General features: G+C 37.8%; 1 protein-coding gene across 1 annotated transcript in view; it reads left to right on the top strand.

Moving 5' to 3' along the window:
- The window catches only part of LOC118853762 (cytidine monophosphate-N-acetylneuraminic acid hydroxylase), a 98,659-nt gene that overhangs the window by 46,916 nt on the left and 37,438 nt on the right, over positions 1-14,305 (top strand). The window contains exons 5-7 of the mRNA XM_036763966.1: positions 1,971-2,080; positions 6,757-6,947; positions 12,111-12,258. Of these exons, the coding sequence (XP_036619861.1) occupies positions 1,971-2,080; positions 6,757-6,947; positions 12,111-12,258 (449 nt within the window). The remainder of the gene's footprint in view (positions 1-1,970; positions 2,081-6,756; positions 6,948-12,110; positions 12,259-14,305) is intronic.

The raw sequence follows: 14,305 nt of genomic DNA, 5'->3' as shown, positions 1-14,305 counted from the left end.
TTTTAATTTCCTCAGTATAAAAATTCACTGAAGAAAACAACTCCTTAAAAAGCAGAATTGACCAAATGGGAAAAAAAATGGTACAAAAGCTCACAGATGGAAACAATTCCTTAAAAATTAGAATTGAGTACATTAAAGCAAATGACTCCATGAGACAGCAAGAAACAATAAAACAAAAGAATGAAAAGATAGAAGAAAATATCTTCTTGGAAAAACAATTGACTTGGGAAATAGATCAAGGAGGGATCATTTAAGAATTATTGGATTATCTGAAAATTATGATCAAAAAACAGCCTAGAAATCATACTTCAAGAAATTACTAAGAAAAATTGTGCTGATATCTTAGAAACAGAGGGTAAAATAGAAATTGGAAGGATCCACTAAAAGAGATCCTAAAATGAAAGCTCCCAGGAATATTATATGCAAATTCCAGAGCTCTCAGATCAAGGAGAAAATAGAACAAGCAGCCAGAATGAAACAAAATTCAATATCATGGAGCCACAGTCAGGATCACATAGCTTCCATGTTAAAGGAGTGGAGGACTTGGAATACAATATTCTGGAAGGCAAAGGAGCTAGGATTACAGCAAAAAATAACCTGCCCAATAAAACTGAGTATAATCCTTCAGGTGGAAAATGGATATTTAATTAAATAGAGGACTTTAAGGTATTCCTAATTAAAAGATCAGAGCTGAATGAAAAAAAATGATCTTCAAATATTAGACTCAAGAGAAGTATGAAAAGGTAAACATGAAAGATAAATCATAAGGGACTAAATAAGGCTCAATTGTTTATGTTCCTGCATGGGAAGATGTTACATGTAAGTCTCAAGTTTATCATTATTAGAGCAGTTAAAGTAGTTTGTATAGATAGAAGCATGAATGTGAGTCCATTATATTAGAATGATCTACAAAAAAAAATGAAGTGATGAGAATGAGGGATACACTCAATTGTGTATTAAAAAAATCTGTCTTATCCAATATGGAAGCAGGAGGGCAAGGAGATAAGAGCAATGGGGAGACGATAAAAGGGAGAGCAGAAGCAAATCAGACTTTTGAGGAGAGGCAGGATAAAAAGAAAGAAGGATAAACAGAAGGGAAAGGATCGATATGTACAAAAATATTTATAGTGGTTCTTTTTGTGGTAGCAAAGAATTGGAAATTGAGGAGATGCTCATCAATTAGGGAATGGCTGAACAAATTATGGCATACGATTTTGATAATGTACTGTTGCAGTATGGGAAATGATGAGAAGGGCGATTTCAGAAAATCATGGCAGGATCTATATGAACTGATGCAAAGCAAAGTGAGAAGAACCAGGAGATCATTGTGCACAGCAACAGCAATGTTGTAATGAAATCAACTGTGAAAGACTTGGTTACTCTGATCAATACAATGATCTAAGACAATTCCAAAGGATACATGATGAAAACATGTTATCCACCCCCAGAAAGAGAACTAATGAACTCTGAGTATAAATTGAAGTATAAATTTCTTACTTTATTTTTCGTGTGTGTGTGTGTGTGTGTGTGTGTGTGTGTGTGAGAGAGAGAGAGAGAGAGAGAGAGAGAGATGGCTAATATGGAAATATATTTTTACGTGATTCCATATGTATAATTAATTGATATCATATTGCTTGTCTTCTCAGCAGGTGGGATAGAGTTGGGATGGAGAGAATTTGAAATTCAAAACTAAAAAAGAAAATATTTAAAAGAAATAAAAAAATTTTAAAAAAGGGAGTGAGCAGATAAATTGAGTGCTATGCTAATAGAATACTTTAAAAGTATTTCGTAGCATTAAATGGGAAAGGCCAAAGTAGCATAATTATACTCATTAACTGAATTTGTAAATTTCCTTAAAAATAAAAATGAAACTTTTCAAGCTTCCTTCTTGGTGATATATATCTACTGTTTCCAGAGAGTTTTCCTCCCTCATTAATTCTAGTGCCTTTTTATTGATGTTTTGATTCTAGTCATTGAAATGGATGAAAATAATGGACTTTTGCTAATAGAACTGAATCCTCCTAACCCTTGGGATGCAGACCCTCATCCTCCTGAGGACTTAGCTTTTGGAGAGGTGCAGGTAATGATGGTTTATGATGATGATGAAGACGATGATGGTGACGATGACAATTTCTATAGTGTTTTAAAGATTGCAAAGTGCTTTACATATATTATCTCACTTGAACCTTACAATCCCTCTATAAAGTGTTAGGTTCAGAGAGTTTTAAATGACTTGCCCACGATCACACAACTAGTTAAGTGTCTGAGGCAGAATTTGAACCTAGTTCTTCCTAACTTCATATCCATCACTCTGCTCTATCTTTCTGACTCTCTTTACCTCCAGGCTTATTAAATTCAACAATATTCAGCAAGCATATATTAGACAACTACTACATGCCAAGCACTATGCAAGGCGTGTGTGTATGTGGCGGGGGGGTAGATATTCAGGGAAAGAATAGCAAATTTAGATAAAACACAGGTCCCTGTCCATACACATGAATAATTGTCATGTGGGAGAAAGGAAAGAGGTACACAAATAAAACTTGTTCTGGGCTTTACATCTACTTTCATTCTTTCGTCAAGTTTAATAAATAATATTCCTAGCCACTAATTTGATCCTATTCCCAAATAAAAACCAGTTTCTGGGAATTCTTATGTTTATCTAGATAACTGCATTCTCCACTCAATGCAAGACAGAGTTTCAACAAATGCCAAGCTTTCTGTGGTTCTCAGAGAGCACACAACCTTTCCCCCCCAACTCTACTTCTTTCTGTGTGGCTTGAATTATAATGTGGGTAGTGTCAATTTGCCCATCAGAATAGCTCTGAGCTCACATTTAAGCCAAAAATCCTGTTTCCTCTCCAAATCTGTTATATTTCATTGATCCCTGGTCATATGACAGGCTAACTATATCAGCAAACAGACAGACAATATTTTTAACTCTTTGGCATGTAACTTGTAAGAGGAATAAAATTATAATTAATACACTGTGTATTCATGCCTCTGGCTTCTCCTAGGCTTAGGCAGACTTAAATTAGTTTATTACCATGACTCCACACCTAGGAGATGTAGGACATAGTCATTCTCATTCCTAGGATCAAACTTCAGATCCGGACCTGACTGACTGTGGCATGGAGACATGGCTTTGTCAGAATCCTTAACACAGGCAGAAACTCCTGGGGTTGTTTTGTTTTCCTACTGTTTGCTCGGCTAGGGCCTTCCCTTCAACCTCTCCTGACTCACTGCTCATCTCTGTAATCAATACTAACCCAAAGACATCACAGTCTCATTGATACAATATGATATGTGATCCTACTAATCCTGTTACTTGTGTATTTTTAAAAGCATCTTACTCAGTAGAACAAAATGCAAAGACTACCATCCAGCAGAGTGTCTCCTGTACCCATTTAATGTTTAAATTATACCACATTGTATAGCAGACGCTTTGGAAGTAGCTTTGTTCAGGATTCTTCTAACTGTGGATGTCCCTGAGGGCTCTAATCTGGGTCCTCTTCTCTTCTTCCTCCATACTATTTTGCTTGCTAATCTTGAAAGCTCCCATGGACCCAATTGTTATTTCTGTGCTGATGAATCTCATGTTTGTTCTGCCCTGACCCCTCTCCTGAATTCCCATGTCCCATCTCCAGTTGATTATTAGACATCTCAAAGTAGATACCTCATAGACATCTTGAACTCACTATCTTTCCTTCCAGATCCTCTCCCATTCATAACTTCTCTTTTACTGTCAATCAATCAGTCAAGTTATTAAGGCCTATTATGTGCCAGGCACTGTACTTAGCACTGGGGAGACAAAGAAAGGCAAAAGACAATCTCTGTTCTAAGGAGTCCGCCATATAATGGAGCCCTGTCTGATGCAAATAAGTATGGACCAGCAAGCTATCTACAGGATAAGTTAGAGATAATTGACAGAGGGAAGACAGTGAATAATGGGGGATCAGGAAAGGCTTTCTGAAGAAGGTGGGATTTTAGTTGGAACTTGAAGGAAGTCAAGAAAGACAGGAGGCAGAGATGAAGAAGGAAACCATTCCAGTCATGGGGAGAGCCAGTGAAAATGCCCAGAGTTGGGTGAGGGAGTGTTTTCTGTGAGGAACAGCAAGGAAGTTGGTGTCATTGAATCAAAGAATATGTGGTGGTGCTAGTTCTGGTGCTGATGTACAAGGTATAAGATGACTGGAAGGTACGGGGTGGGGGAATTCAGGTAATGAAGGCCTTTGAATACCAGATGGAGAATTATGTATTTGATCCTGCAAGTGATAGGGAGCCACTGGAGTTTATCGAGTAGGAGAATGACATAGTCAGATCTGTTCTTTAAGAAAGATCACTTTGACATCTGAGTAGAGGAAGGACTAGAGCAGGGAAACACTTGTGGCAGGGAGACCCGGCTATTGCAATTGTTTAAGCGTGAGGGGATGAGGGCCTACACCCAGGTGAGGGCAGTATGAGAGGAGAGAAGGGGGTACGTATGAGAGATATAAGGAAGATAAAATTGACAATCCTTGGCAACAGATTGTATCAGATATGGGGGGTGGGGTGAGAGAGTGCAGAGTCTAGGATGACACTTGGGTTGCGAGCATGGGTGACTGGCAAGATGGTGGGATCTTCAATAAGAAATGGGAAGTTAGGAAGAAGGTAGAGTCTGGGAGAGGAGGGAAGAAAGCGTGAGTTCATTCTGTAGTATGTCGAATTCAAGCCAGTTCAAGATATCCAATAGGCAGTTGGAGATGTAAGACTAGGGGTCAGTAGAGAGGTTAGGGCTGAACATGTAGGTCTGAAATTGAATTAATTATAAATGTATTAGTATATTAATTAAGGCACATATTAACAACTTTAATACATGATTGTTGAATTAAAATAGTTGAATTTATAGAAAGAAATAGGTAAGAATGACATAGGATGAGAAGACATGGGGTAGCTATGATTTCCATTAGAGAAAGGAATGTCTACACTGTCTTTTCTTATGCTGTTCTCTATTCATGTATCTGTCAAAGCAGAACAAGTAACCTGGGGCTCAAGATTGCTATCGTAGCCAGGTAAGACTTCACACTACCTATTTATAGGGTGGTTCTCTGGGCAAACTTATGAACTTTCACTATAAATGCTACTGACTCAGTTCATTATTATTTCTCTCCAGGTTCATAGGCATTCTCACAAGTATGGAGATATCAGAGATTACTAACTTTGCAGAAATTCTCTCCCTAGCTCATTCCCTACCTCAGCTTGAGTTGAAGAAAATCTCTCCTTTTTGGTTGATTTTCCCTCTCTTATTCTCAAAGTTTGCACTTATAGGCTTGGAAACAAATCATCATAAATGCTCATACACTTTAAGTACCATAGAAATTCAAATAAGTATCTCAAGGAACAGACTTCTGCTTTAGGTTGTGATTGGGGTAGGGGGTGGGGTTGGGGGGAGTTGGGTACAGAGGTTCCCAGGCAATGCTCCACAGATGCAGGGAAAACGCAGACTGCATTCTGGTAGTCTTTCCAAACCCAGTCTGGTCTCCACTCCAGGTCACTGGCATTATCCTATTCAAGCATGTCTCTGCCTTCACCTGGGTTCTACCACGCTATGAAGTGTCAGCTCCATTTGCTTTCCTTGATTTCTGTTATAAGGAACATGGAGTACTGCTCATTACTCCCTGCTTATCTTCTCCCCCCCCCCTCCGCCTGCCACATGGCTTCTCTATGTCTCAGATAAATATCATCAAAGTGAAAGGAAATTTCTTCATAGGTCAATAACCCTGAAACTTGGCAAACTGAGTAAGATGTATGTACACAAACACTCTCCCAGGCTCACCATTGTAATATGTTTGGGTAGTAGGTGAAGGAAAGGAATGGCTACATAACATTTGAAACTTCTGCCTCATTCCTAAATGCTTATCACAAAATTTAGGTTATATTTCTGTTAAATTATCTGAAAAGGTTAGCATGCTGTAGGCCAAGGGAAGTACAAAAATTCTATGCATCTTTGACAAATTTTGAAAATTGTCTCCTTTGTACATAGCTGTAAACCAGAGACTTTGAACTTTTAGCCCATAGGATTTGATGTCTCTGTCTCTGTCCTTCTCTGTTTCTCTTTTTTCTGTGTTTCTCTCTCTCTCTCTCTCTCTCTCTCTCTCTCTCTCTCTCTCTCTCTCTCTTTCTCTCTCTCTGTCTCTGTCTTACACACATACACACACACACACACACCCCCTTTGTGCTATGGAGAGTAGAATATTCTAACCTTAAAAATATGTTCCCTTTAAAACAAATTTTTTTTAAACAGATCCTTCTTTGTTTTTACATGTAACTGGGAGAAAATAAAATAAAATTTAAAAAAATAAAGATCTTTCTTTTCCTTGCATTATGCCCTAGGCAATTGGCTACTCTCTCCTACTCCCAGTTCTGGCTCTCCTATAGGTTGTAGGTAAGGAGTCAGAAAGTAAATGAAATGAATTAAGAAGGTGATATATCTATTGGTTTGATACCCAGATCATAAACACATGAATCTTTTTTTTTTTCCTGTGTGTAGTCTTGGCTGGTAAGCCTTTTCTTGGGATTCCATTTTGGCTTCCCAAGACTTTAAATTTCTAAAAACTCCTTCTCTTTCACTCTACTTCCAAGGTCTCATCAGGTCATTCAGATAAACATTGTCCACTAACGTGCCACTTAAAGCTAGCTTAGCGTGATTCATTCATTGACGAACAATAAAAGTTAATAATTTTAATGTCTATTTTCTTTCTCTATTTACCTTTCTAGATAACATACCTCACCCACGCCTGCATGGATCTCAAATTAGGAGATAAGAAAATGATATTTGACCCTTGGTTAACTGGTCCTGCTTTTGCTAGAGGATGGTGGCTGCTTCATGAGCCTCCCTCGAATTGGCTAGAGAGGCTGTGCCAAGCAGATCTCATTTACATCAGTCACATGCACTCTGATCACTTGAGGTAATCCCGGAAGCCAGTAGAAGATGACCTGCCTTTTGGACTTTGAGAATCAGTCAAACCTTAAGTATTTTTTTTCAGTAATTTATGTAGCTGCTGCACACTCTCAGGTAGGGTTCATCTTGGATGAAGTGTAGGCCACAATAATGATATCCTATATGTGCACAGCACCATTATGCTTTTTGATAATGATTTTACATATATTTTCTCTCTCAGAGAAAGGTTGAGAGGAAGGAAAGGTGAGGTGTGTGTGTATGTGTGTGTGTGTGTGTGTGTGTCTAGAGGAGTTGAAAGCATTCTACCTCTTGACTCAGAGGACCTCAGATCAAATCTAACCACTGACATTTACTATTTGTGTGTCCTTAGGTCAATCACTTAGTTTCTCTGGATCTGTAAAGATTATTTTGATATCCCTACTCAATTTAGTCAGTATTTACTCGGATGACTGTGATTTAATGCACATCACTGATTATATTGATGAATATATTGTTTGTTATTGATTTATAGGATGGATTTATGCTGTATTAGGGCTGTTATAAGGATTATATTAGCTTATGTTTCTGTATTAGCACCTCTTTTATGAGAGAAAAATTTCACTCTTTTCCCTTTCCCTTTTCCCAGTGCATACCTCTTTCTCACCCCTTCATTTTTTGGGATATCACTCCAATGGACTCACATCCATGGCTTTTGTCCATATAAACTTCTTTTAACTGCTCTAATATTGATAAATACCTTAGGAGTTAAAATCTAGAAGGATCTTGATGGGCTAGAGTGTTGGGTTAAATTAGGGAAATGAAATTTAATTTGGATAAATACAAAACTTTACACTTGGCTTCAAAAAATCATCTTCATGAGTACAGAAAGGTGTGAGGGTGACTAGAAAACACTTTTGGAAAAAAAGAGTATCTGGAGCATCTGGTTTCTCTTCATCTCCCCTTTGCATTGTCATATTTGTGTTTCAGTAGCTTTTGTACTATGTCATTGCACAGAACAGAAAGGTTCCTTTGCTAAGAAACAGATGCAAAATTATCCACTTCCCTCACTGGATTTCTATGAAAACTGTGAATAAGAGTGGGTAAAGTCAAAGAGGAGGACCTGAAAAAGGGTGGGACTGGACTTATAAAGAACATTTGGTGTCATGATCTATACATTTGTCTAAGGCTAAACTCCTTTCTAGCCCACCCTGATAAGAAGTAAATCACACAATTTTAGGGACTAAGGTACAGACATAAAGAGACTTGTTGAAGAAACTGACCCTGCCAGTGTACATTGATATGTGTTATATTAAAAGGGTCAGTTATAAACTGTTGTTTTAAACTTAAAAACAAAAAAATCTAGTGACATGATAATCAAAATATTTATGCTATTCTAGGCTGCATTAAGAATAATAGTGTCCAAATTAAGGAAGGTAATAATTTCACCGTATCCTGCTTTGGTCTGGAGTACTATGTTCCCTTCTGGGCACCATGTTTTAGGAAGGGCATAGACATCCTGAGTATGCAGAAGAGAGGGACCAGAAAGGTGACATGGATGGAGAAGGTACATATGGAGATCAGCTGAAGGAACTGGGAATGTTAACCTGGAGAATAGAAGACTTAGAAGAAACATGATAGATATCATTAAGTCTAAGAAGAGTTGTCATGTGGGAGAGATAGGACTTGTCCTAATTGACCTCAACAGGCAAGACTAGTAACAAAAGTGCAAGCTGCAAAGTCTCTGATCTAGGCTTCATATAAGGAAAAACTCTCTAAACAGAGAGTTCAACAGTGCAACAGACTGACTTGGGAGGCATTAGGTCCCTCTTTCCTGGACATCTTCAAAAGAGGCCAGGAATGGTGCTGGAGAGGGAATTCTTGATGAGGCTATGCATATTCAACCAGATGCCCTGTGAAATCAGGTCGTAACCTTAGATTCCATGATTCCATGGATTTTGTGACCACATCAATTTATAAAGCCACTTCTTATGTGATCGTTATCTGTATTGGTGAAGGAAGTACTCATATTGATGAAGTTACAGATATTCTGGAAAGAAGGCTTTGTTAAGTACTGACTGTGCTAAGTACTTTACAAATATCTTGTTTAATTCTTACACCAACTCTGGGAGGTAGGTGCTACTACTATCTCTGTTTTATAGTTGAGGAAACTGATGCAGACAGAGGATAAGTGACTTGCTCTGGGTCACACAGCTAGTAAGTATCTAAGACTGGATTTGGGCTTAGGTCTTCCAGGACTCTATCCACTGTGGCAGATAACTACTGATTTTAAAGCATTTTACTAGTTTTGAAGAAAATTACAGACAAGTTAGAACATACCTATTTTGGTCTTGGCTCCTGCTTGACCAAGATAGATTTTTGTTTTGAAAAGTCTTTGCTTTGAAAAAAAGTTTGGGGAAAAAAATCCAGATATGCTGGATTACATGAGAGAGTAGTATCCAGAGTCCACACTGCTTCTCACAATGTCCTGTTTTGTTGTCACTGTGCCCCATAGAAACCAACCTTAGAATTACGGAATAATTGGCTTCATAGTTCATGTGCAATATAATAATAAAATATTATAATGAAGTCTAACTGGCTTATATAGAGATAAAGATATTATTACATGGTGGGGGAAGACAGGAAGAAATAAAATTGTTTTATAATGCAATTGCCCCAAGAAAGCACCAAAGTTGGTAAAGAGTGAGCTGGGCAGAATTAGATGGAAATATATCTAGAGTTTAAAATCAGTACATTGTAGATTTTTCCTTGCCTCATCTCCAACAAAATAATAAAGACAGAGCCCATTTGTAAGTGGGATCATATTTTTATCACTGTGGGATTATAGCCTTTGTATGTAGACTAGATATAACATAGGAGGAGGAAGTTGTTGATTTTTCAAAATATAACAACTCCCCCCACCCCTCAAAATGAAGCAAAAAAATGGAAAAAAGAAAACAAAACTGTATATTTAAGAAATGAAAATTTAACATTTGAAGGTTAATTTTGTTGGGTGAATCTATAAATGAATTTCACTGATGTTGATATTCATTGTGGCTAGTTTTATTCTGGTCCCTTCTGGGGCCTGAATCAAATGTCTCTATTATAGAAAACTTTCAGAGAAATGAAATGTTAAGTATTGTATATTAAGTATAAATATTAAGCATATGAAAGAAGATTTGGGGGTGGGGCAAGGATGCCTGGAGCTATGATTTTATTGATGAGTGGAAATCTCTGATAGGAAAACACCTTTCATGAATGCAGATCAACAATGCTTTGGGACATCTCCTTTTAACAGTTCACCAGGCCTCTGAGTGACTTGCCCACAGTCAAACAGCTTATATGTATCAGAGCCAAAATTTGAACCAGTCCTTCTTGACTTCAAGGATGGCACTTTGTCCCGGTGCCATACTACCTAACATTAAATAAGGCAGACAGGGGCACAAATAAATAATATTAATTAAGTTAGTGAGAAAGAAATAATAATTCGCCAATAGATTTCAATCCACGTAACTTATTGAAAATCTCAAAGTCAGTTGAATTGAAGAATATTTATTGAGCACCTCTGATATGGAAGGCACTGTTCTGGCTACACCATCGAAATGTTTTAATACACAAGAATTAATGCATCAGAAATTAAAGGACTATTTCAAGAACTTTTAGTCTCTTGAGGCCTTGATTTGAAAAAGATGACTGACTTTTATAAACCACATTGCCTTTATTTGATGCTAAAATTTTGTAGAGAAAGAAATCTTTGATAGCAAAGTTGGCCACATAGGAGACAGTCAACAAATTTTTTCAGACTGAATGTCCTGTATCTGAATTGTCACAAATTCTGATTTGGTGAAACTCAAATGAAGTTCATAGGACATAGATTTAGAGCTGAAAGGCACTTTGGGAGTTATCTAGTCCAACCCCCTTGTTTTACAGACGATGAGACTGAGGTCCAGAGAGGTGAAGTAAATTGCTCAGGTGGCTGAGCTGGGATTCAGACTCTGGCTCTATGACTCCAAGCTCACCCTTCCTGCTGTTGCTCCACATTGACTCCCCGAGTTTGACTATGTTGTCTGACTAATAATATTGACTTTACAATGAGGCCAAAGAGTACATACGGATGTTTTAAAGAAGTATCTTCCAAAATAAGGCTACCTTATGTGTCCTTCACATCTGTGTTGGTAAACAAAATGGGCTCTTAGCACTCAGTTCAACCAAGTGCTCTTGAAGAGTTTGGCCTTTGTTTCCTTGATTAGATTTGGGAGTCTTTGGTGGCCTCCTTGCCTCAGGGGAGGGCCTAGTTTACACATGAGTTTGAGTGACATGTTTGGGAATCAGAGGCTTTTAGACCACGTGGGTTTAAGTCGCCTCTTTGTGACGATTCTAGGTCATGTGGGTAAGTCGCATGTGTGACTCACCCTTGACCCTGAAAAAGATATAAAACCAGGAGTTGGCTTTCTATTTTTTGGAGCTCTTACCCACAGCAGTGGTGGCAAGAGTGACTCTGGACCAGCCCTTGTTATGAGCTCCCGGGCTGAACTCAGATGTTGGTAACTATGAATTATATTCTGTCTATCTGTCTGTCAATGTTTGTAATTTGTTTGTAATTTGCTCTGAAGTTCAGGGTGCTGGCCTTTTCCCCTGAACTAAGTGAATGATGTCTGTATGCTGGATTAAAGTAAACTTGTCAACCCCTTAACGTTGCTTTCCTTAGTAAAGCAGATCAAAAGAACCTGGGCTTTGGCATCGTGCTTGTTGTTGGGCTTGTGTTGGTCTTTCCCTCCCACAATAGCTGCTAGTCAGATTGTTGAAACAACACCCTAATCCACTGATGAAAATTCCCTCAGTCTTTTGTCCTAGCAGGCCTCTACTGCTTATGACAGAGGGAAGAAATTGAAACTGGGGTGCTCTCCGTTAGTAGTATTGGGATAAGGTCCAGCTTATAGTACCTATGAACCTATAAACCAGGTTGACACATGAATCCCAAGATAGATGATTTCTAAGAGTGGCATCTTCTTCCTGAAAACCTCTTCTTATTCCATTCATCTTATATTTAAATATGAATGGTTTTTTCTGAAAAATGGAAAAAATTAGTTTTTATAATATATATCTTCTGTAATAATGTATAAAAAGGAACATTCTGTTTCTTATGGTGGATATTTCTGTTTTTTATCCTTTGCTCTTCTCTTTCTGAGCCTAGTTATCCTACTCTGAAGAAGCTTGCTGACCGAAGGCCAAATATTCCTATTTATGTTGGAAACACAGAACGGCCTGTGTTTTGGAATCTGAAGCAGAGTGGTGTACCATTGACCAACATTCATGTGGTGCCATTTGGAACTTGGCAGAAGGTCAGACATTTGAGTCTTTTATAAACCTCTTAGTAATGTTTTTCAGAGGGGTTTCCATGAGGTAGTGCTGGTCATTTTAGAATAAACTGAATTAAGAAGATAATTACAAATCTTCACCTGCTTCACGTTGTATAGAAACAGCCTCAAACTGAGTTTCATTGTTAGGTGGAACCATATTAAATTAAGCCTTATCAAAGATGAGTTTCCTTTTTCCAAATCTGGACAATGTAAATTTATTCAAATTTTAAGGGTCTTATTGACTCAACTTTCCCAGCCCCTTGGATTGTCTCCTCCCTTTCCGTCTTAATCTTTGTGAAATTATTTTTGTTTACAGTTACTTTTTTCACCTCCCTACTTTCTATTTATTCCTCAACCACTCATTATCTGGCTTTTGTCCAAACAAGTTTACACAAATTTCTCTCTTAAATGGAATTAATCATAATCATCCTATCTAATGAAATTCTCTCAGTTATCTTCATTAATTTCTCTGTAGCATTGTAAATAATACAATGACTACTGGTTCTTTAATCACTCAATTAACAAACATTTATTAAGCTCTTACTAAATGGTAGGTACTGTGTTAAGCCCTGGATATATAAAGAAAAAGCAATAACAGTCCTTGTCATCAAAGAGTTTATATTCTAAAAAGGATACAAACTGTATAAATCAAAACATACAAGATAAATAAAAAGTTGATGGAAGGTGACCTTAGAGCGGTTGGCATCTGTAAATGGGGAGGTAAGGAGAGACCAAGAAAGAAGATGGTACTTGGATTGAGTCTTAAAGGAAAGTAAAGAGTCTAAGAGTTGGAGGTTGGTAGGAATAGCATTGCAGACACTGGGAACAGCCACTGCAAAGGCACAGAGATGAAGCGTCATGTTCAAGGAAAAGTAGACTGGTATGTCTAGATCATAGAGTATAGAAAGAAAAGGAAGTAGAAGGTAAGAACATTGGGAAGGTAAGAAGGGGCCAGTTCATGAAGAACTTTAAATACCAAAGAGGACTTTATATTTGATTCATAGAGATAATAATTGAACCCAGGGCAGCTGATGACATTACCAAATGAGAAAATATAGGAATAAGAAAGTAGAGGGCCTTGAGGACAAAAACTTAAGGAACACCAATACTTAGTAGGTATAATGTGGATGAAGATACAGCAAAAGAGACCAGGAAGGAGCAGTCTGGTAGGAAGAGAACAAGAGGAGAGATTATCCAGGTGGCAGGAAACGTCAGCAGGGTCAAAGACTGTAGAGAAGTCAACAAGAATGAGGACCAAAAAGAGGCCATTAGACTTGGAAATTAAGAGATCATTGGAAATGTCATACAGAGCGGTTTCAGTTGAATGATAAGACTGGAAGCCAGACCACACACTGTTTAGAAGAGAATGACAGAAAATGGAGGTACTGATTTTCGATAGCTTTTTCAAATTTAACTGAGGTCAGAAGAGATATTAGCTGATTTTTTTTAAGTAAGGGGTAATATGAGCATGTTTGTAAGGAGAAGAGAAATTGCAAGTAGATGGAGCTGAAAAATTGTGAGAGAGTAGAAATAATGCTGGAGACAATCTGCTGGAGAAAACACAGGAGGGATGATAGAATTGTGGAAATTGTGTGAACCAAACTGATTCCATCTTGTAAAAGTGACTCCATTTTGAAACCTAAGTTTCATTTTCCTGTAAATTCTATCTGCTTGGTAATCATGGGAACTGAGTGACATCCTATTTCACATCCAGAAAAGTCCACTGGCTTGCTTTTCCCTCTTGCAACTCTCAAAACTCACTCGTCTCCCTCCCGATTTGGAAAGCCCCTTATCTTTCCTCCAATTAGAAATAAGATTATCTAATCTCGCATTCTGGTTTGTATCCCTTTACTTGTTTCCTTTTAATGCAATAAAAATCTATCTCCCCCTGTTTTCAGGGTCCATCGCCAAACTAAGAACACCTGGTCCCAATTTGTTATATGATTGGCATGCACTGATTTAAAAAAAAATTAGTATTCTCAGAAGCTCAAATATTTGTTTCCTTAGTTATTTCAGATTTTACCCTTCC

Source organism: Trichosurus vulpecula, chromosome 1 (assembly GCF_011100635.1).
Source record: "Trichosurus vulpecula isolate mTriVul1 chromosome 1, mTriVul1.pri, whole genome shotgun sequence".
Taxonomy (NCBI): Eukaryota; Metazoa; Chordata; class Mammalia; order Diprotodontia; family Phalangeridae; genus Trichosurus; species Trichosurus vulpecula.
This window is presented reverse-complemented; position numbering and strand designations above follow the sequence as displayed.